Raw genomic sequence first — 23,274 nt, forward strand, 5'->3', positions numbered from 1 at the left:
TAACCTAGGCAAACATAGATGGTGGATTAGAATAGGGTTCTAAGCCAATTACATGTGTGTGTTCGTTTTAAGACTCTTATTCAGTGAGATGACTCTGCGGTTTCACCGATTTAGCCAAACTTGTGTTTTGACTCTAGATTGGAATCTATCATTCCGCTTATCCATTATCTAATGTTTGATTAGGCCAAATGTATGATTAATCCGATTTTTTCGTGCTTTGTAACTGAAATAAAATACTCCCCACCGAATCTACGATAGAAAGGTAGAAATATCGAAAGTGAACGAAATGGGCCGTGCAAATGAAACTCGTGCCCGAACGGGTTGCCCTTTTCATTCATTAGATCGAAGCGCTTCCAACTCCCTAACGCCTAGGGTATCGGTGAATCACGGAATGACGATTATGCCCCTAGATGATAAAATTGCGATGTTCGTGTATAAATTGGAGATCACGTCACACGACGAAGTCTAAGAAGGACTCGCGCGTCTCGACTCGAGCCGCCTCAAATCGGGCCCGGACTCGGGTCATGGCACGCGAGTACTCGTTAGACGTCTATTCTATTTGTGTTACGTGTCTTGGTATTTTGAAATTGCGAGCTTTAATGGAAAAGAGCATTCCCGCCGTTCCGTGAATCATCGATGCGCTTATGAATTAATAATCAATTTGCCCAATTGTTTTGTCCAAGTGTTTTAATTAGCCGAATGATACGTCCCGTTTAACCCATTGGTGGGATTCTTCGGTATTTATTGTTCCCCATTGTGGCTACGGTTTTGACGGGAAATACTCGGATCTAACATGTTCTAATAAGCAATAAACGCGTGGACAATGATTAAGCGGAAATGAAATTACGAACAATTCCAAGGATCGGCCTCGGAAGGTCGGGGAGACCAACCGAGACTCCAAAGAGGTCACGGATGATTCGGCCACCTCTCATGGGTGAGTAGCCGAATATTCTTTGACCCGGTTCGAGTTTCGGTGGGTCTTCCACGTCATTCCTAACCGCCCCTTGCATGCAACAAACAACATACACATAAGAACAACACATATTTCGCTAGATTAACATCAATATGACCACGTACAAACGGAAACAACAAGACGACATCGACTTGAATAATAACGAGATGGATAAAACACGGGAATCGGTCTGTCTCGAAGTGGAAGAAAACTCCCCGGACTCGTGTGGTCCAAGGAAGCTCTCGGCCACATCCATCAAGGGTGGCCGTGAGCTTCCATGGCTCACACGGGTCGGGAGGGTTTCTCCGGCCCCATTCGGGTCTTTTCCCGTCATGCATAACGTGCTACGTGCAATTAACAATAAAGATACGTAGGAATCGACTCGTTTCGAGGGAAAAGAGACCGCTCTAACCCCGGACAAGCCAAGGGAACTCACGGATCTCTCCCTTGAGACTAGGCCGTGAGTCCCATGGCTTCACCGTGGCCTAGGGAGTCTCTTTCACCCGGATCCGAGCCACCTCCTTTCATGTAACCACTTCTTAGCCATGGTTAAGGACTTCCCGCACCTAGAGATGGTTTAATCCGGGAAGAGGAGAGGGTCATGGACCCAAGGAGGCCGAAGAGGCTCACGGCCCTCCTTAGTGAGGCTTGGCCGAGAGGCTCTAGGGCCTCCTCGCGTCCATGCCAATCTCCTCCTCTCGGATCCAACCCTTCTAGCATCATGTATGCATATCAACACGATATATGAACGTGAATAATAAAGAAAATATACGTGCGACGATGTATGGTGTGCATGGGAGCATGGATCCGGAAGAAAAAAAAGCAACCTTTCATGCATTCCGACCTTTAAAATGCATAAACACTTCATACAAGTAAAGATCGAAGATTCTAACTTCTCTAAGTTATAAAGGGATGTTACCTAGCCTCGTTGCAAGAGGAAAAGAGTCGGGGAAGCGACCGTGGGAGTCGCAAGACTCAGGTTGAGGGCTACGAGTGGATGACTCGAGAGGTAGGCAGCTGCGGCAGCTCGAGGGAAAATGAGTCGGCATGCTTGCTCCGGTCACGGCACGGTGCGAGGTCAGGCTCCTTGGACTCCTAAGAGGCAGATCTAGACGACCGTGGATAGACCCGAATGTGCCAAGCCCTAGATGAACCCGAAACAGTGAGAGAAAGTCCGGTATGAACACAGAAAATCCGGTAAGAGAAAAACGATGAAACGGTGGTTGTGCACGGTGGATCGGCCCTCGGATCGTGACCACCTCTTCACAGGGGAGGGTGAGAGTTGCGAGGAACCCTTTAAATGTGATGGCACGACTCGGCAAAGTCGTGGAGCGAAATGGCACGTCGTTAGGGCTCGGTGTGCACTCGGTAACGCCTAGGGACCCGATAGGATTTTTGGTTGAAACGCAATGATGGAGGCTTCAAATGGGAAATCTAAGCCCGGAAATGGACTTAGGGGATGGAAAATGTGTAGGCTAGGGAGTTTGGTGATTTTTAGTTCAAGTCGGGTCGGGTGGTTACCGGAATACCGGGTGGTTTTCCGATGGTTTTGGCCGGTTTTGGCCTTGGTTCGGGATGGACGAATGAGTGGGAGTGGGCTGGAGTTTGAGAGGATTTTAGAGGGAGATTGGCTTGAGAGAGAAGGAGAATGAAGAAGTGATTAGAGTTAATTGTGAATGGGGCTTTATAGGCTAGTTTACCGGCTCGATTAAGGGAAATTAAGTGCTGTTAGAGGGCCTAAGTGAGGGCTGCCGAAAATTTGATGGAGGTTAAGGAGGGGTTTGGGTCATGTTGAGTGTAGGGGAAGCAAGAGGTTGAGTGATGGGGAGTGATGGGAGGTGATGGATGTAAGTGTGTAAGAAGGATTTCAAATTTCTGGTGGAGGGAAGAAGGAGAGGAGTTGGAGCCGCCAGCCAAGGGGATTAGCCGCGGCTTGGGGCGGTCAAATCGAAGCCATGGGTTTGAGCCGCGGCTTGGGGTTGAGCCATGGCTTGACGGCTTGGCTTGACTGAGCTGTGGGTCCCATTCGGTTAAGAGAAAAGCCGGAAAAAGCTTGAGACTCGATTGAACGTGCATCCGATCTCCGATGTCCGATTAATTTATGGATTTGGAATGCTTGAACGAAGAGGATTTGAATGAGCCTAATATCACCATACGTCGTGTGAACGAACGTTCGGGCGACTCGGCGCCTCGAGAGTCGGTTTTGCCCTGTTTGGACGTTCAGAGTGGAATTGAGTGCCCCCGGTCCCCGATTGCTCTTTGCGCATCTTAACATTCGTTTCGGTGACTCTTCCGCCTCGTGGGAGATCGTCGGCTCGTTGTCCCCGACCGAAGACCGTTGGCTTGGGAAGGCCTAGGGACTTGTGACCGGGGTTTTCTCAGTGTTCCCCGAATGTCCTGGGGTGTTCGGGGATCGCTGTGATCTCTGTTCTCCGTGAATGTGTCCTGAAGATTCATCGGGAGGCGTTCGCTACCACTGAAACGTCCCTCGGAGAGCCTTGTAGAGTTCCGAATGGCTGTCTGAAGCTTGTCCCATGACTTTGGTTGTCCCTGGGTGCCTGTAGGCCCGTTTTAGGAGGCCGTTTACTTGTCCGTAGAGCGGGCCCCGAGAGCCCTGTCAGAAAAGGCGTCCGTGAGAGATCGGGGTGTCCCGGCTTATGTGGTATGCCCCGGAAATGCGCCCGGACGTGTTGTTGGTCACTTTGGCACTAAGGGGGGTTTTTAGAGTCCCATATTGGGCACCTTTCGGTGCTTCAGTGATTCGGTGATGAATAGTGCTGCAGTGCCAGCTCCACTGTTTTCGGGGTTCTTTGCCTATAAGTTCTTCCGACTGCTCTCTTCGGCTTTTCTAATGCACCCATCTCTTCTCCTGTTGTTCATGACTCCGTGACCGCACGGTCGCTTCTGATTGCCGGGTGATGAATAGTAACCTGGGGTTTGATCGGGGATTCTCATGTAGGAAGCCGATGGGCCAAAATGGGGTGCTGACAGTTGGCCTAGAAGTGGTTTGGGAAGAACTCGCCCATTCTAACTCGAGGCGCCTCAAATCGGGCTCAAACTCAGGTCAAGGCACATGAGTACTCTCTAGATATCCATACTATGCGTGTTAGGGATCTCGATATTTTTGTTGAAAATTGTGGGTTTTGAAAAGGGCGTGATCGCCAGTTCATGGTTCGTCGACTCGCTTAAAATTATTGACCGGTTCATACGATTTATTAGCAAAGTCGAGTAGATTATTAGCCAAGTTGGAAAGTCCCAATTGCTATGTGTATGGAAGTAAATTAAATTGAGTGAATTTGCTGAATGTTTTGGATTTATGGGTTTCGAAACATCGAACCGTTCATGAATGGACCGCCCAAATAGGATTCTAATTCTCGATCGTCTTAATGGCTCGTGACATGAAAACCATAATGGATCCTCATGGGCCAAGGAGGCTCGGCCAAGGGTGGCCAAGAGCCCATTGGGCCCTTGTGGGCTCACGATGGTCCTCATGACCCGAATCCATGCATGGTTCTTATTTAACATGTTTAAAGGATGATTAAACGTCGAATTAAGGTTGGCACAAGAAACATAATTACGTAAAATCCAGGAAATAGATCTAATCAAGGTGGAGAGATCACCACATAACCCGAAATGGGTCATGAGGCTCTCGACCACACCTCAAGAGAGGGTATGGTCAAGAGGCCCCATGCCCTATCTCGGGTCAAGGATGGTATCCTCATCTCGATTCGGACCATTTCCCGCATGCATCACACATCAAAACACGATGTCAAGCAAACATATACAAAGTCGGTACCGCCATGATAACGAGACACATAACATAATATTGAACGGAAATCGATAAAACGTCACTGCTGCGAGAAACGGAAAAACGTATAAACATGGGAAACGATGAAAATCGAGAAGGAGGAGGCCGTCATGAGCTCAAGAAAGCCAAAGGAGCTCTCGGCCGCCTCCCTTGGGATGTGGGCGAGAGGTCCAATGGCTCTTTTAAGCCATGACGGTCTCCTCGACTCCGATTCTAGCCACTTCCCGTCATGTTAACACGTAATACATCATTAAATAATCATGCAAACAAGCTAGAAACATATTAAACGAAAACATGCATTAAGTTGGATGGGGATCGCCTTATCTCCCCACAAGTGCGGTTAAACTTAAAAGACTTACTCCTCTAAGTATTGGGAGATTATACCTACGCCTCGGGGCATGTGTGAGGGTGCTCAGTTGCTTGGAGAGGCCTTGGGAAGGGCTGGACAACCACGAGTAAAAAGGGAGCCAATGGGAGGTTTCGAGTGAGTTGTGGCTAAACAAGCTAGAAGAGGTGGCTATGGCCCCGACTCACGTTGGTTCACGATGGCCTAGGGACCCTCGGTGAGGGCTAAAGGTGGAGCTCGAGTTGCAGGAGACTGCATTGACCCGGGAAAGAGAAAAAAGAAGAAGAAGAAGAAGAAGAAAAAGAAAGAAAGAAAACCGAGAAACAAGAGGGAGTCGAGAATAAAAAGTAGGCTCGTAAAAAAGTTGTGCTCGGTGGGACCGCTTTTGGATCATGACCTCCTCGCCACAGGGAAAAATAGAGAGCCATGGGTGGCCCATCAAAGGATGTTAGCATGACTCACCTTAGTTGTGAAAATGGGGAACTCACCGAGAAACAGAGAAACCTTGAGGAACCCGTTACTGCCTTCTACTGGAATGGGCTGTAAGAAGCTTCAAATGATTAAACTAACACCACTAATAGATTCAGGAGGCCGAATACATATGGGATATGTAGTTTGTTTGAAGTTCGAGTTAAATCGGGAAGCGATCGTCGAAAAACCAGGTGGTTTCCCAATAGAGTTTGGCCAGTTTTTGCCTTGGGAGGGCTGCTGCTGGGCTGACCAAGTGTGGGGAGTTGGGAGAGAGTTTGAGAGGATTTTAGAGAGTGAAAGTTTTCCAGAGAGAGTGGATGATAGAAAGTGATTAAGTTGTCTTGCAATTAAACATATATAGGGAGGTTAATGATGCAAATTAATGAAGTTTAGTAGAGATTGACGGGAGTTAAGGAGGGGCTGGCCACAATTAAAAAAAAGGCAAGAGGGGGACCTAGATCCACATTTTGTGGAAGTTTGAAGAATAGATGAATGGGATGTGTAATTGAATAATAAAGTATAAGGCAAATTAAAATAAAAAAAATTTGTAGAGGGTGGTCGGCTAAGAGGAGAGATTGTGGGTCCCACAAGTTTGCTTGGTGAGTCGAGGAAGCTCGAGTCTCGGTCGGTTATGCATTCGAATTTGTGACTTGAATGGATAGGGCATTGTCGATGTAGGCAAAGATAGGATTCCGACGAGCCCAATATCGATACGTCTTACTTAAGTTGATGAATTGATGGCCCGGAAGCTCGGGAGTCAATTTTGCTCAATTCGAGTGATATGAGCAAAATTAATTGTTTATATCGACTATTTGTATGTCTGCGTTCTGCACTGGTCGTTTGATATGCTATGTTGTTAGTGCGGAACAGTTGACTCCACGGTTTCCGCCGCTAACAGGGAACCGAAGATGTGCCAATCCGTCGAACTTTTCTCATTGTTTCCTAGTGTCTCAATGTGTCCGTAAATCGTTGTGTTCTCCGTTCGTTGAAAACAAATCCTGAAAGCTTGTTGGGCAACGTTTGAGACCTTTTTAGAGTCACTTAGGAAACCTATTTGATTAGTGTAGTCCGATCTGAAATGAGCTCTCTTGCCCTCAGGGTTACTGGGATTGGCCGAGCCAAACTCCGAGTGTTAACATTTCGCCGGATGGGTCCCCAGCACGATTATCCCATTGAAAGGGGCCCTTTTTTCCAATCGAGAGGCACTTGAGAGATGTGCAATGTGATCTGACATGACCTCCCTAATCCTTGCAGTCCTTGGGATTGGCCGGCCTGATTTCGAGTATTTACATTTCGCCTAACAGGTCTCCAATTTGATATTCTCGTTGAAAGAGCCATTTTTTTTGCTCGAAAGTCACTTGGGAAATCTGAATAATTTACGGAGAACAGTCTGAAGCATGTCCCATGGTCTTGAGAACCCTGGATATGGCTAGACCTGCCCTCAGGCGTCCTCGATTCACCTGCTGAGTCGGTGTTTCGAGACTCCCGCTGAGGACGTCTACGATACTAGGAGGTGTCTTGACTCAAGTAAATGATTCGTGAAATGTGCTCGGAGGTGATATTCATCAGTTTGGCACCATCAGAGATTTTTAGAGTCCCGTATTGGATATCTTCTGATGACCCGGTGGGTCAACGGTGAATAGGTTTCTACTAACCTGGGATTAAGCGCTATCTAGCCTCTCCGACTTCTCTCTATGGTCTGTATGGAAACCTTGAGGCCTTCTACATTGTCATGCTCCATGATCACTAGTTAACATTATCAACCTGGTTATGAATAATAACATGGGGTTTGCCGGGCTGTTTATTAGAGCCCAGGAGTCATAGTCGGGTGTCCTCTCCTAGAGTCGGTGGACCAAAATGGGATGCTGATACAAGGCATTTACCTAATAGTCATTGGGCACATTAACGGCTATTTCAGCCATGGTTGTGCCCGTATAAATTTTTTATTTTAATAATTTACTCCTATAAATATCAATATATGTCCAAATACTTCGCACACAATTTTCAATTCTCCAAATTAAGATCAGTTTCTCCTTCCTTCTGAGGAAAAATGGACCCCAATCAATTTGTTCTTGATAATTTTCTCAATTTCATGCAAAATTTCAACTTCCTTGAAAATACAAATTTCCAAATTCACGAATCTTCAAATTTCCAAAATCCCAATCAATTTAATATAATGAAATTCAATTTTATTTTTATTAATTTAATTATTTTCATTAAATTGAATTATTAATTATATTAATTTTATGTTTAATTAATTTGAGTAATTTTTATTGTTATAATAGATATAAAGTGGTTGTTTTACTATTTGATGTTAAGCTGATAGCATCGATGTGACACGGAATGAATCCTCAATGACACCAAATGAGCGCCTTGCATTGGACATGCTCTTGCGCAGGAGAATATGGCCAAAAGTCTCCTTGTTCCATATTTGAATTTTCTCTGGAAAGCCAGCTAACTTATCTAGAAGATCTATGGATGAGGATCAAACCCACTCTATGGAAAAAAAAATTAAATATTATATCTCCCCAATTTTGTTAGTTTTAATTGAATGGGATAATAATTCAAGTGGACTTGAAAATGGGTTTGAACAATGGATTAGAATAACAGGCCTAAATTATAAGTATGGAGATACGAGTTACAGTACAGTTTTTATCCACAATGTTTTATTAATACTATATCTGCATCGCATTACGATGGTTTCTAAAGTTGAAAACCATATCCGCATGATATACATTTGTTAAGGTTTGTGGTGTAAAATATGACGCGTTATTCGCAGATATGGGTTTTTATGTACGCCTTTGTCATCCCAAGTCATGATACTGAGTACAATAGAAGGTTCCAGTTTATAGAGCAGACGTTTGAAGATAATATAGGAAAACAGATTAAAAGAGTCCCATCTAAAATACACAAAAATATCGATCAAAATATTATAAAGATGAACCTAGACTAATATAAAGTGTATATATATATATATATTAGCAAGGAAGAGGTGAACCCAGTCAGATGGCTTCATAACGCTCCGTTACTAAATGAAACTTTCTCGATTTCTATAATTTTTATAATTTTAATTTGATTACGATAAATAGAAAATTGGAAAAATGTCAAATTTAGTCCTCAACCTTTAGCTTTTTTTTTTTAATCTTAGTCCTAAACCTTTTCTTTGGCTGGATTTCGTCCTTAATCTTTTTCGCATAGTATGAGTTCAGTCATTCCGTCTAAAATTCCATCCATTTTCTTTGACATGTGTATTCGTCAAATGAGAGTGCGCCACGTACGCGACAAATCACTGCTATTCTAAATCGGTTGTTATACAGCAAATCCGATTCTTTTTTTAATCAGATAAGTAAATCGGACTAAGATATTTCCGGTTCTTTTAGGATTCCAAGCATCGCTTCTCTTTCATCGTCTCACGCACCGACAGATGGCTATAATCCTAAAAGAACCGAAAATATCTTAGTCCGGTTTACGGGTTTGATTAAAAAATGAATTGGATTTGCTCTATAATAACCGGTTTAGAGTAGAGTGATCTGTTGCGCACGTGGCGCACTCTCATTTGACGAATATACATGTCAAGGAAAATGGACAGAATTTTGGACTGAAGGACTAAACTCATACCGTACAGAAAAAATTGAGGACAAAATCCAGCTAAAGAAAATGTTTAGGACTAAAATAAAAAGATAGCTAAAGGTTGATGACTAAATTTGACCTTTTCTCTGGAAAAATATTTGAATTGCAATTGCCAAGATATGGAATCTCTGAAATATATATTTATATTAAACATAAGGAAATAATATATATATATATATATATCTTATTCCTTTTGTTGTTTAAGATATATATATATACATATATATGGATCTATCTTATATTTTAGATCGTACATATATAAATGGTAAAAAAATTAGAATAAAATATAAAGTAGTGAATGCATATATTTCTATTACATATGTAATTATTATTATTATTATTATAGAATTTTAAATATTATGTTTCCTTTTTATTGTTGGATTTTCTCTTTTTTAACTGACTACATATATACGCATGTGTTTTATGTTACTCGATTTTTTGACAAGCAACAATCTTCCCCAACACCCGCTCGAATATATATATGTGTGTGTGTGTGTGTGAGTGTGTGTGTGTGTGAAAGTAAGGATATAGTGGGCCCGGTCAGATGACCTTAGAACACTCGGTTTTCAAATTGATTTTCTCGAGTTTTTTACTTTTAAAATTTTCTTAATTTCAAAAGATATTTTATGCTAAGATTATAATAAAACACATATATATTTTATTTTTCTCAGAAGATATTATTATTTACAAATATTTAATAAATAACTTTTAAATATTGAATATTAAAAATAATATATTAGAATAATTGAGATTTTTTTTCTAATTTTTTGATGAATAAATATTAATAAATCACCAAATTCTAAATTTAAAAAATTAAATGAATATATTTTTTTATAATTATTGACATAATATAATATTTTTTTAGACTTTTTAAGAACATTTTATAATATGCGTAATATTTAATAATCTTCAATTAGATAAAAGTTAATATTAACATCAATCATATATATATATATATATATCATGGAAAATATTTTTCTTCTTGAAATATCTTCAATTTTTCTTTTTTTGATATTTTTTCCCTTTGTTATCACTAACAATTTATGGGTCATTAATCTCTTTTAAGATAGGATGTCTTAAATAATCAAATATATATCTTTATTGTACTCTAAGTACTTCAACATTTTGAATGTCTAAATATTTATACTAAATTATTGGACGATTTAATCAAATCTAAACGTCTAAAGTACATTTTTAAGTTAAAATTATTAGATGATATAATTAGATCTTATTTGAGGTCTATTTACTCTAAAAATTACCATTTACATGAAAATTAATGAGTGGCCATTAGTGTGATATTGATGTCGACTATATCTTTATGTTTATATATACACACACTAAACTATTATAAAGTTTTTTTTTTGGGTGAACTTTTTCTTTGGTTTAAAATTATGATTTATACAATATATAATAAAAATTGACGAAACCTAGCACGGATCCACGGCTAGTGTATATATATATGTATGAATATGCAAGTCTTGTTTATCCGTGATTGCATGAATTTACTGCTTCGGAGATCCCGCCGGTGAAATGCGAACAAACTGTGGCTGCCAAGGCGTGAGAATATACCTCCATATTGAAGGCCATTATTGTTTCATCACATACTGATCCATCTACTTATCGCAATGATGAAAATGAATTAGATTAGACTGAATAGAACTGAGTCGTCCTTTTGAACCCGAAATTGGATCACACTCGCATTTACCCCATCGTCTCTGCAACTCTCTCTCTCTCTCCCCCCAGGCTAAAGCGAAAGCGACCCCTTAATCAGCTGTGGCGCCACTGGCCATACACATGGCACAGCATTCAAGAAAGAGAGAGAGAGAGAGAGAAATGTAATTGCAGCAACCACTGTTGCGAGAGAGAGAGAGAGAGAGTGTGTTTTGCAGGTTTGCTGCAGAGGGGGGCTCTGCGTTCTGGCAGGTCGGTTTTTTAACTTTATCCCCCGTCCTCGCAAATGGAATTTGAGTGCTCCGGGTGCGTGCACCCTCCCGAGGTTTCAAACTGCAGACACTGTGGTGGGGCTGCATGCATCCGGACCACCCTCGTTCCTCCCCCTCCCTCTCTCGTTTTCCTTCTGTCCTGATGAAATAATTGTCCTTCCCTTCACTCCCTCCTCTCTCTCTCCTCCATTAATCCTGCAGTGCAGTTCCCCATAGTTAGCTTGGCTTCCTTCTCTGCTACAGTTGCAAAAAATTTCTTCCATTTTCTTTTTTTCTTTTCTTTTTCCACTGTGGGTGGGTACGCTAAAAAAAAACCTCCTCAATGGGCAAATGAATGTGTTATATGTACGCTCAATTCAATTGCTCTCTGTTCTAAGGAATTTTAGAGGGAGAAAGAGAGAGGTAGGGAGAGAGAGGGAGAGAGGGAGGCTGTACCTGTGCCTGTGCCTGAGCCTGAACCTGCCTGACTCTGTGTTGCCAGGGCAGGGTGTGATGTGATTGAACAAACAAACATTATTGCATCAAGGTATTCACAATTACGACCCTCATTGCCCACCTTTCCGTTTTTTTTTTTTGTTTATCTTCTTTATTCTTTATAGCCGGGTAAAGAAAAAGGAAGAACTAAAATCTATCCTCCATTTTCGCACTATTTTTTGTATGAAAATCTTTTATGAAGGGCTTCTGATTGAGAGTTTGTCCGCACAACGCACAACGCACAACGCACATGGGTCTTCTTCAATATCAACTGGGAAATTCATCCTACAAAGAAAAAAACCAAATCTTTTCTCATAAATATCACTGAGAAGAGAAGAGGGTGCTGAAAAAAAAAAAGCTGTCAAGTGAAGTGAAGTAAGGTTTTCTCCGTTTTTATTTTTTTCACTTCCTTTCTTTCTCTTTTTCTTTCTATGGCTTTGTTATTACATTTTTTAAAGAAAAAAAATTCTGGAAGATCTCTCTCAAACTGATCAGACGCTCGCCCCAACTCTCTCTCTCTGTTTCTCTCTCTCTCTTCCAGCATTTACATGTCGGTGGTGAGATAACCGGGCCCTCTGTTCCCAGCCTCGGCCCTTCTCTGATCTTCTTCCTTCCACTCTTCCCATGTGAAGAACGTGAAGAAGAAGAAGAAGAACAACAACAAAAGGTTTCCTATCCTTTCCTTTCCTTTTCTCTGACGTTAGAGAAAGAAGCGGCGCGGTCGTTCTTCACTTCACTGACACTGTGAACTGTGAGGGGGAGGGAGTCTGGTCATGGTGCGTGGAGTTAAGCTCATTGTCTTCGTGGTCTCCCTGGTCTGCTCCATCCAATGTTCGGTGGCCTCAGACGACGGTTAGTATGTCTGTCGACTCTGTTTTTTCTTCCTCGGACAAGAAGTGCCGACCAAATCTAAAACCGAAAAATAAAATAAAATAAACATATATATATATATATATATCTCGTTTGGCCTGATTTCGTTTTCCTGTTTTGAGGCTTTTGCACTAATTCTGTATAACCCCTTTTGAATTATTAGAATTAACTATTAAGCTCTCGAGAGTTCACATTCCCGACACGAAACATCCTATTCCTAGATGTCGTTTGTTGTGCATAATTAGCACTGTTGTGTTGACTTTATATCTATTTATGTCATTACGCTAAAAAAAAAACCAGATGGTTTTCTTGATTTCATTGTATTGGTGGTTAGTTCTTATAAATAGTTGATTTGATTTGATATATGTCTTTGTAGTGGAAAGTAAAGAAGCAATCTCTACCAATAAATAAAACAAAAAGAACAAATGGATAATAATCTTCTAAATGCTAAAGTACGATTCGTTCTTTAAAAAATTATGTGTTTAAATAAATTGTTAATTGATTTAATGAATAACTATTGACGAGGAGGTGATGAGAATCATGTGAGGCCTACCCTAAACCCCCAAGTTCATTTGTTTTTTTTCCCTTCCTTCATTCCTGTCAACCGAATAAGAAAGTGTGCATAACTCTCCAAATGTAATAATAGTCAATGCGCTTTTCTCACTCTTGTTTTGATGAGACTGTTAATTGAATTTCCAATGCTCGGCAATTTTTCTTTTTAATTTTGATTTTTTATTTCCTCTTTTCGCCTTCTTTGTCCGCTTATGAATAATATTGAGCGTGAGTGTGTATTTTGTATGTTAATTTTGTTAAATATGTGGTTCAATTCACTAGATAATTGCTTGGATTTAGAGTTGAGTTTTGGTTTTAATTAGTTTGTAATGATTGTATTGTTGAATTATGAGAAAAAGTGTGAAGATGTAATAAATAGTTGAGATAAAGTAATAATTAAGTAATGATTGTATTGTTGAATTATGAGAAAAAGCGTGAAAAAGTAATGAATAGTTGAGATAAAGTAATGATTAAGTAATAATTGTGTTGTTGAATTAAAGATAAAGTGGAGTTGAGTTGAGGTAAAAAAATTTTAAAATCCAAGCACACCCAGTTTCTTAATTGAGGTGGGGGCCTCTAGCTGTTGTTCTTGGATTCGACAGATGCTTCTTGTTTTATGTAGTGTGCATTAGTTCCTTACCTGTCTCTTGGAGGAGACAGGTCTCTTGGGTCTGATAACCTCACTTAAGAGTTTGGTTCATCGCCGATGTGAGATCGAGTCTTGCTAAATGCTATCTGTCACGTCACTTCTAAACTTAAAGTTCTTTGAGCTGATAATTTGGTAATGACTGTTCGCGGGAACATATACTTTGATATAACCTGAAATAATTGGTTAAGATGCTGCTGTGCGGTTTCCAGACAAATGTGGACTTAAACAGTGCTGTCTCTTGTATCTTGTGATGTTGATGCTGACGTTACACTCATTGGAAGGTTGATCTTTTCTGAAAAAAATATATCTTATGTAGATCCATTCACCTATTAGCAGCCAATGTTACCTTACTGAAATCTTTTTCTACTGTCTGGAAGGAGCAACACTTTTGGAGATGAAGAAGGCCTTCAAAGATGTGGACAATGTTCTATATGATTGGACGGACTCTCCATCTTCGGACTACTGTGCTTGGAGAGGTGTCACATGCGATAACGTCACTTTTAATGTCATTGCACTGTAAGTCTTTGCTCTTTGTGCAAATTCCTTGTTGCTAAGTCCATTCAGAGCACATCCCTTGCTGTCCAGTTCCAGCAAACGAGGATTCCTCTTCTCATACTTTTTTCCTAAAAAGGCAGATGGCGAGGAAAGTGTAGTAGTGCTTTCTTTTTTTTCTTGGCAAGGTGCATGAGAGCATGAGCACTCGTTTGAATATTCAAATAGAAACAGAGAAATATGGTGTTGATGCAATTTGAATGCAAGAATACCACAATTTTGGTTTTTGTTCTTCAGGACCAAACAACTGTTGCTTTTACATGTTGCACATTTACTGGAGCACTCTTAATTTCCAAACTTCGTTACTGTTACAATTACTGCTGAGTTCATGTGTCCTTTTTGAATTAGTAATTTGTCAGGGTTAAATCTTGAAGGGGAGTTGTCACCTGTAATAGGAGATCTCAATGGCCTTCTCCAAGTGTAAGGTTCTTGACTTCTTTTTTCGGTCTAATGAAATTAATCAAGCTTCCATTTTTTGATGGAAACAAAGGCTTCCATTGTCATAGTATTTAACTGCATAATGCAGATGGTTTAAATGCGATATTTTTAAAGGCGGAAAAAATGCATCTTTAGGTATCTTTAACCCCCTCCTCCTCTCTATTTCTTTATGTTGGGGAGGTCTGTTCAGCCCAATTCTGACAAAGTCCATGGTTCTGGGTGAAGTAGCATGTCTGGCTGGATGCAACAAAACATAACCCTCTTTTCCTCTGATGGAGACGTTTTCAACCATTGCACTATATCTTCCAGAGCCTTTTGAGCAAGTATATACATGATTAGTATGCAGTCGCCAAAGTTATTTTGCACTCTCTCTTTTTTGAATTTGCACAGTGACCTTAGCCGAAATCAGCTCTCAGGGCAGATTCCAGATGAGATTGGTGACTGCTCTTCATTGACAAGCTTGTAAGTTTTCTTTTTTTCCCGTCTTTTTAAGAAAGACAAACAACAAAGGCCTTTCTAGGTGTTTTATGGTGAGATTTCTGCAGCCATTGATTTAAAGACTAACATAAGCTTTATGGATTTGCTGGTTTCAATATTAATTACGATGAATTTCCCAGGGACCTCTCGTTTAACAACTTATATGGAGACCTTCCATTCTCAATATCAAAGTTGAAACAATTGGAGACTCTGTAAGACTCTTACTTTTACATCTCTGTCCTGTTGCCTGTAATTGTTTTCATGCTCATGACGCATATCTCCAGGATCTTGAAAAACAATCAGCTGATTGGACCTATCCCTTCGACGCTGTCTCAGATTCCGAATCTAAAGATTTTGTATGCTCTTATCCTGTTCTCTTCCTCAATATTTCTCCTCATATAGTGTACTTTTTGTGGTAGGATTTAGATGTGACAAAAAAATATAATCGTCTGTAGGGACCTTGCGCAGAACAGATTGAGTGGGGAGATCCCGAGGCTCATATACTGGAATGAAGTCTTGCAGTATCTGTGAGTTAGTGACTTTAGTGATGGCCCGTGTCACTTCCCCAATCCACGCTGCCACCCCATCTCCCCCCTTCCTTTCTCTGGCTTGATAAATATCTGCATTTCAATAATAACTATCACAAGTACCGCCTGAGTTTTCCTATAACTTGTGCTTAATGTCATTTTCTGTCACTCGCTTAGGGGATTGCGAGGGAACAATTTGGTGGGCACGCTCTCCCCGGATATGTGTCAGCTTACAGGATTGTGGTACTTGTAAGATATCTCATCAATCTATGCATCATTAATTCTGCCTTTTTCATATTTTTTTTCTTTTTTCCACTTTGGGATTGCCTCTCACATAATTTCTGGTTTATGGAACTCTTCTAACTAATCTCTTATTTTGTATTCCATTCAGCGATGTCCGAAACAACAGCTTAACTGGCAATATTCCTGAGAGCATAGGCAACTGCACAGCCTTCCAAGTTTTGTCCGTTACTAGACTACCTAAGTCAATAAGCCAAACCCCCTTGATACTGCATGGAAATATATCATAATACGAACCATTCTTTTTTCTTTTAAATTGTTAGGGACTTGTCTTATAACCAATTAACGGGTGAAATTCCATTCAACATCGGGTTCTTGCAAGTAGCCACATTGTAAGTACTCATTTTCTAGCTAGCTAATTCATTAATAGATTAATGTTGTTGCTCTCATGTGTTCGAGTCCAAGTTCATTGCTTTAAATACGCAAGGGTTAATGCAAGTGGATAGGATGTGCATACGCCTCTCGCAAGCAGTCCACGTGATCGTGGGTTCAAATCCACCCTTGCATGGGTAGTCTTTCTTGAGGCCACCCATACTTGTGCTTGGACCCAGAGTAATCTGGATCCACGCACTTGTGGTGTGTTCACGGGCCTAGGAAGAATAAATTTCTCATTATTGGGGTTTTGTGGGGTGGGGGGGTGGCGTTCGTTGCTCTAACCTTTTTCTGCACATGATTTGCTAGGTCTTTGCAAGGAAACCGTCTTTCAGGACAGATTCCATCAGTCATTGGACTAATGCAGGCACTTGCTGTCTTGTGAGTAGGATCTGATTTTCTGATTGTTGCACTTACAAAAGTGACGAATGGTTCTTGAAAAGTTTGAAATCTTTTCCTGCTTTTGTTTTTCTTTTCCTTTTTGTGGGAATAAAGAAAATGAGAAAAAGAAATGTGTTGTGTTGCACTTTACAAGACCTTTATAATCGAACACGTCTTAAGAATCACATGTTAGTTTATTTTTTATCTCATGCTGTAAAGTGTAAAAACATTGAAACAGGGGACTAGAAAGTCTTCTGGATTTAATAAGAGTCCAAGCTTGGCTGTAATTTGTAGATGAAAAGTCGTAATAAGCAGTATTAAGCAGTCTGTTAAAGGTAGAGTTCTGGGTATCTCTGCAGTGGTTCAGGAAAAATAGAAGTCTGCAAAGTTGAAGGATTTTAGATAGTTGGGTAATTGATGCTTGATTTTACAGAGGTGCTTTACGGCTTGGCTTTAAACCTTTCCTAATGAGATCTGTGTTTCTTTACTGTTATTGGACCATGGGATTTATTTGAGGCTTTTGTGTCTGATTAGGCCTGTGTGACTATTTTATTTTTGGCATGTGTGCCAACAGGGCCTGTGAGCCTATTTTTACCCAGTATACTTTCGAAGGCCCTCATGCAGTATGTGTTCGATTCCTTTTTCTAATAAAGAGCAAGCTTACGGATCAAAAAAAAGAAAATGTTGTAATAAGTTATTTCTTATAACTTTGGTCTTATCTGCAATTTGGTCATCTTGTGTAGGGACTTGAGCTGCAACATGTTGACTGGGCCAATCCCCCCCATTTTGGGGAATTTGACTTACACTGAGAAATTGTACGTTCAGGCACCCGTCATTTTACAATTTTGACATGTTATCTTGGGTTAGTTGATCTTAACTTAATTGACCAAATGTTATAGGTACCTGCACGGTAACAGGCTCTCTGGAAACATTCCATCAGAACTTGGGAATATGTCAAAGCTTCACTACTTGTATGATAATATTTCTTCATTCCTTCCACCATATTCTAATGAATGTCAGATTTGAGTGCCAATACCTTAAAAGTTGATCATCTCCATATTCATGTCAACACGGTCTCTCGATTTTGCAAATTTTCTTACATGATTGTGATCTCGTCGTATTTCATCTAGTTCCAGAGCTGGAACAAATTTCCGGTCCCCGTTTGGTGTACTTGATAGACGGAAGACATAAAATTGTGTTGAATTTATATTTGTCGGTTTCACCAGCCCTTTTTCTGCTGCAGGGAACTGAACAATAACCATCTCACTGGACATCTTCCACCAGAGCTCGGGAAGCTCACTGAGTTATATGACCTGTAGGTTCCATTACATCGCCCATTCAATAATTTGATCTTTTGTGGACCTGACCTCAGGAATTTCATTGCTTTATTCTTATGTTTTTAGAAATGTAGCAAACAATAATCTTGAAGGGCCGATACCAGAGAACATTAGCTCATGCACAAATCTCAACAGTCTGTGAGCAACTTCTGCAATTATGTGCATTTTCTTGTTAAGATGAGATGTTAAGTTTGTAGGATAGTGAAATGCGTTACTTTTGTGATAATGGTTCAGGAACATGCACGCAAACAAATTTAATGGGACTATTCCTCCTTCGTTCCAGAAGCTTGAGGTGATGACAAAACTGTAAGTAACATAAAATAAAATCTTCTTTTCAGTTTCACAATGTATTGCCAATTGTCATGGCAAAATATATTTTAACACAATGGTTATGTAAAGAATGGCAATTTAAATAGCTTGCTTTTATGACGAAAGCTTCTTTCTGAAATACGCAGGAAAACTAGTAACTAGATATCTGTTATCCAAAACCAAGCAGTGCCAAATGTTTCTTTTTGCTGTTATCAGATATATATAGAGCGTGTTAAATCTTTCTTTGGTATTCAAAAAGTGCATCTCATATTTGTTTTTTCGTTTACCCTATTTAGTTAACAATGTTTACATATAACGTGTCATAGGTCTTGCTAATTTCCGTTGGCGATTTCTTTCTTCTTAATTCTGTAGGAATCTTTCTTCAAACAACCTCGGAGGTTCCATTCCAATCGAGCTGTCCCGGATAGGCAATCTCGATATTCTGTATGCTTGAATGCTTATCTTATTTTTGCTTTGTAAAAATTAGGCTTCTACAAATGCTTGTATGTTTACAATCACTGTGGCTCAGGGACATTTCCGATAACAATCTCAGCGGCTTCATTCCTTCTTCACTCGGTGACTTAGAACACCTTCTGAAGCTGTGAGTTCCATCACTCTCTTATTTGTCCTTTTGAGGATCTCTTTCCCTCCTGATCTCAGCATTAAGTCCTTTCCTTTGGTCTTTCATAGGAATCTGAGCAGAAATTATCTCACTGGAAATATTCCTGTCGAATTTGGTAACCTAAGGAGCATAATGGACATGTATGGTACCCTTTGAATTTGCTGCTATCATTATAAATATGCTTTTTGATCTATTATTTGATGTTCATTAAACTCTAAAGATTTGTTGCAGTGATCTTTCCAGCAACCACCTTTCCGGATTGATACCTGAAGAGCTTAGCCAGCTTCAGAACTTGTTCTCATTGTAAGTTTTCTTTCCCAATTGATAACAGGAATTTTCTGAACTTTAGCTCATCTTCACATGTTTAGACAGTGAGTGCTTACTTCTTGACATTTGATCTCGTCGTGTAGTTGATGAAAACTTTCTAATATTTGATTTTCCTATCAAATAAATGGAAAATATGCAGGAGACTAGACCACAACAATCTGTCGGGTGAGGTGATGGTGCTGATGGACTGTCTAAGCCTGACTATGCTGTATGTATCTGTTACAAAGACCAAAAGAAAGGAAACTTATTTATTTCTCAATGGGTAAATCCCATTATGACAGTTTCCAACTTATCGTGCAGCAATGTTTCATACAACAACTTAGCCGGTTATCTACCTGCAAGGAATAACTCCTCTAGGTTTTCTCCGGACAGGTCAGCTTATGAAATGCCAGCTCAAAGGTTAAGCTTTCTTTGGTTGTCTTGAGTACCTATTTATCAGTGGTTTGCTTGATTTGGTGGTATTTTGCAGCTTTATTGGAAATACCAATCTCTGTGGTTATTGGGCAAATTCGCCCTGCCATACTTCTCGTCCAACTGATCGAGGTGAGCCTGAAACTGAATATCTGTTTTCTGTCTTGTTGGCTATATATACTAACAAGAGAATTCCTGGTCCCTCTGTTTTTAAGGACTATTAGTATTACTTTTCTGCATTATGTTTTTCTTTTCTTAACTTGTTTATGTGAATGACATTTATTGCTTTATTATTTAAATAGTGACCATATCCAAAGCTGCAATACTTGGGATTGCACTAGGAGCTCTTCTGATTCTTCTCATGATTCTGGTGGCTGCGTGCCGACCTCAAAGTCCGATACCCTTTCAAGATAAATCGCTTGACAAACCAGGTAAATCTGTATGCTTCTAACTTGTCTGGTGAATTGATGAAAATCTAAAATAGTAGCGAACTCAAAAGGAACTTGGTAGTATAAATGGCAAAACAAAAGTAAGTTATTTGATGAATGATGATCAGTCCCAACCAACGGATTGGTCACAAGGTGGGTCAAAGAGCAACTTGAGGCATGCTAGCATGCTGCAGTTTCAGATCGCTTTTATTGGTCATCAGACATGGTGTGCTGTGGGTCAGCTCTAGGGCTTAGTGAGGATGGATAATTGAATCTGTAGGTTGGAGGAGTTCATGGGACTGGGATAGGCTACTCGAGGAGCCCATCAAAAGTAAAAGACATAATGCATACTATATACATACATACATACATACATATATATATATATATATATATATATATATCACTGTGGCTGGTCATCCTACTGAAGCTTCCGATGTCATTAACAGTTACTTACTCACCACCAAAGCTGGTGATCCTTCACATGAATATGGCGCTCCATGTGTACGAGGACATCATGAGGATGACTGAGAATTTGAGCGAGAAGTACATAATTGGTTACGGTGCATCAAGCACTGTGTACAAATGTGTTCTCAAGAACTGCAAACCTGTTGCCATAAAGAGGCTTTACTCTCACTATCCCCAGTGCTTGAAGGAGTTCGAGACGGAGCTCGAGACGGTAGGGAGTATTAAACACCGGAATCTTGTCAGCCTCCAGGGATACTCCCTCTCCCCTTTGGGGAATCTCCTCTTTTATGATTACATGGAGAATGGGAGTCTGTGGGATCTCCTTCACGGTAACTAAATTTACCCGCTACAAGGATCTACTGATACCTCGTTTCTAGCATTCGTCTACATTTTCTTCCGACACCCTTCCACTTTTTTGTTTTATTTATGTGCATCAGGCTGTATTTTCCAAAGCTTTGGCATATCCACTATGTTCTCATAGAAACTGGTGTCTGTTATGACATACTGCTATTCATACAGCCTGTCTGGATAGGAGGGAACAATTCCCTATAAACCCCTCCCTTCCCCTCCATTTCCCTCCTACCCAAACATGGGGTTAGTAGCGATGTTTCAGTGTGAATAGAACCGGCTCTATCCAAAGTTTTCCCAGTTGGGATGAAAGCCTTAGGTACAGACTTTTGAAATGGGTTCTCTTTTTGCATTAGGCAGATATTGAACTTATCAAGACAGGAAATCGCGGGTGCAACCAGTTTTTGCGCGGTTCAAGACTTGGTATCATGTTTGGAATTATTTAAAAGGTGACACTGAACAAGAACGTCAATGCTCTACTTTTGTAGGCCCAACAAAGAAGAATAAGCTTGACTGGGAAACCCGTCTCAAGATCGCACTTGGTGCTGCTCAAGGGCTGGCTTATTTACACCATGACTGTAGTCCTCGAATCATCCATAGGGACGTGAAGTCATCAAATATCCTGTTGGACAAGGACTATGAGGCGCATCTCACTGATTTTGGGATTGCCAAGAGCCTATGCCCGACAAAGTCCTATACCTCGACTTACATCATGGGAACAATAGGCTATATTGACCCAGAGTATGCTCGCACTTCTCGGCTCACGGAGAAGTCCGATGTTTACAGCTATGGGATTGTGTTGCTTGAACTGCTGACGGGCAGGAAGGCAGTCGACAACGAGTCTAACCTCCACCATCTGGTTTGTCTTTCATTTTCTATTGGATCCTTCATTCTCGCTTCTGGCTTGGCTGATAAAATATAAGAGATGTATTTCAGTTTTTATTCACAACCATCTTTATTCTGAGGTCTAGTAGTCCAACAGTATAAAAAGACATTCTAGTCAAGATTTGAAGCTGAGATTCTTTTGGCCAAGATGTGAAGCTGAGATCAGACATTCTAGAACTAGGAAAAAGAGCTTGGTAACCAATCTATTGGGGGCTATGTGGATTTTCGTGGCCAAAGATAGCCGTTGAAGTCTTCTCTTGGTTACTAGTTTGTTTTGCCTGAATATGGAGGGGAGAGATGAAAAGTGATGTCAAATCACATTATTTTGGACCGATATATAGTTTCATTACATAATTCTTTGTGCACTTACCCATTTACTGTCAGCAAGTACATTTGCAGCATCTCCATCATGTATTTGTATTCTGGTTGATATTCTCTCTTTGTGATAGACTAGGACAAGAAGGGTATTGTGATTCCATGATTGCGTAGTAGTATGTATGTTATATCATTCCATCGCAGTTCCATCATGATAGATTGGCAAGTACATATGGCATTATTGTAATAATTAATCAGATTAGAGGTTCTCAATTAAACCAGGTCCTATCGAAGACGGCAAGCAATGCGGTAATGGAGATGGTGGACCCAGAGTTAAGCACCACCTGCGAGGACCTTGGGGCCATAAAGAAAGTCTTCCAGCTCGCGCTCTTGTGCACGAAGAGGCAGCCCATGGACCGACCCACCATGCACGAGGTAACACGTGTGCTAGGAAGTCTCAACCCTCTGCCAGTGGCTGCACCAAAGCAGTTGCCTCCTGTCACCTTGAACCTGACAAAGGCTCCATGCTACATGGATGAGTACGCCAACCTCAAGGCCCCAAACATGGTGAACTGTTCTTCCATGAGTGCCTCGGATGCCCAGCTTTTCCTAAAGTTTGGTGAGGTGATATCCCAGAATAGCGAGTTGGGGAACGTTGAGAAGTCCAGTTGAGCCCGGATTGATAGAGAATGGAGTTGAGGTATCGATGTGTACAAGGACGTGTGTAGGGAGCATGTTAGCTATGTTTTGCTGACTTAGGCATGTCGATCAACTCAAATTGTATTGTAGTTTATATTGAGCTGTCAGTTGACGCTCTGCAATGCAAGACTAATCAGGTCCTGCACGAGGCCTTGGAATGACTCGAATCTCAGACATGATCCAGCCAAAAAAAAAATCTCAGACATGAAAAATCGTAGATGGGCCTCATGCGATGTGGCGAGATCATGAGAAAACATTTAATTTGAAGATCAGTTTGTCAACAATTTGGTCCCTTAATGATTTTTTTCAATAATTTGGTCCTCAAAAGATTAGTCGGTTAGTAATTTGGTCCTCGAAAGATTAATTTAGTCAATAATTTGGTC

General features: G+C 40.6%; 1 protein-coding gene across 3 annotated transcripts; it reads left to right on the forward strand.

The window, feature by feature from the left end:
* Window positions 1-11,043: 11,043 nt before the first annotated feature.
* LOC116196226 (LRR receptor-like serine/threonine-protein kinase ERECTA) lies at window positions 11,044-23,052 on the forward strand. 3 transcript variants are annotated; one of them, XM_031525847.1, is made up of 29 exons: window positions 11,044-11,676; window positions 11,827-11,999; window positions 12,166-12,476; window positions 14,073-14,211; window positions 14,596-14,667; window positions 15,076-15,147; window positions 15,303-15,374; window positions 15,447-15,518; window positions 15,618-15,689; window positions 15,867-15,938; window positions 16,081-16,152; window positions 16,253-16,321; window positions 16,671-16,742; window positions 17,486-17,557; window positions 17,642-17,713; window positions 17,986-18,057; window positions 18,146-18,217; window positions 18,314-18,385; window positions 18,761-18,832; window positions 18,918-18,989; window positions 19,079-19,150; window positions 19,242-19,313; window positions 19,477-19,545; window positions 19,638-19,709; window positions 19,807-19,880; window positions 20,051-20,179; window positions 20,626-20,973; window positions 21,481-21,851; window positions 22,475-23,052. In XM_031525847.1, the coding sequence occupies exons 3-29, from the start codon at window positions 12,398-12,400 to the stop codon at window positions 22,862-22,864; spliced, it is 2,964 nt and encodes a 987-aa protein (XP_031381707.1). In that variant the 5' UTR covers window positions 11,044-11,676; window positions 11,827-11,999; window positions 12,166-12,397; the 3' UTR covers window positions 22,865-23,052. The 3 variants fall into 3 exon arrangements, with proteins under 3 accessions (XP_031381707.1, XP_031381706.1, XP_031381708.1); XM_031525846.1 differs by lacking the exon at window positions 11,827-11,999; XM_031525848.1 differs by lacking the exon at window positions 11,827-11,999 and having other exon boundaries at window positions 14,607-14,667.
* The last annotated feature ends 222 nt before the right edge of the window (window positions 23,053-23,274 follow it).

Source organism: Punica granatum, chromosome 2 (assembly GCF_007655135.1).
Source record: "Punica granatum isolate Tunisia-2019 chromosome 2, ASM765513v2, whole genome shotgun sequence".
Classification (NCBI taxonomy): Eukaryota; Viridiplantae; Streptophyta; class Magnoliopsida; order Myrtales; family Lythraceae; genus Punica; species Punica granatum.

What these genes read in the sequence shown, in the direction of transcription:
- LOC116196226 (XM_031525847.1), top strand. Translation starts at nt 12,398, where the DNA reads ATGGTGCGTGGAGTTAAGCTCATTGTCTTCGTGGTCTCCCTGGTCTGC. An exon ending in TGCACAAATCTCAACAGTCT is followed by an intron (nt 18,218 to 18,313) that starts GTGAGCAACTTC and finishes ATAATGGTTCAG; the next exon opens with GAACATGCACGCAAACAAAT. An exon ending in CTAAGGAGCATAATGGACAT is followed by an intron (nt 19,151 to 19,241) that starts GTATGGTACCCT and finishes GATTTGTTGCAG; the next exon opens with TGATCTTTCCAGCAACCACC.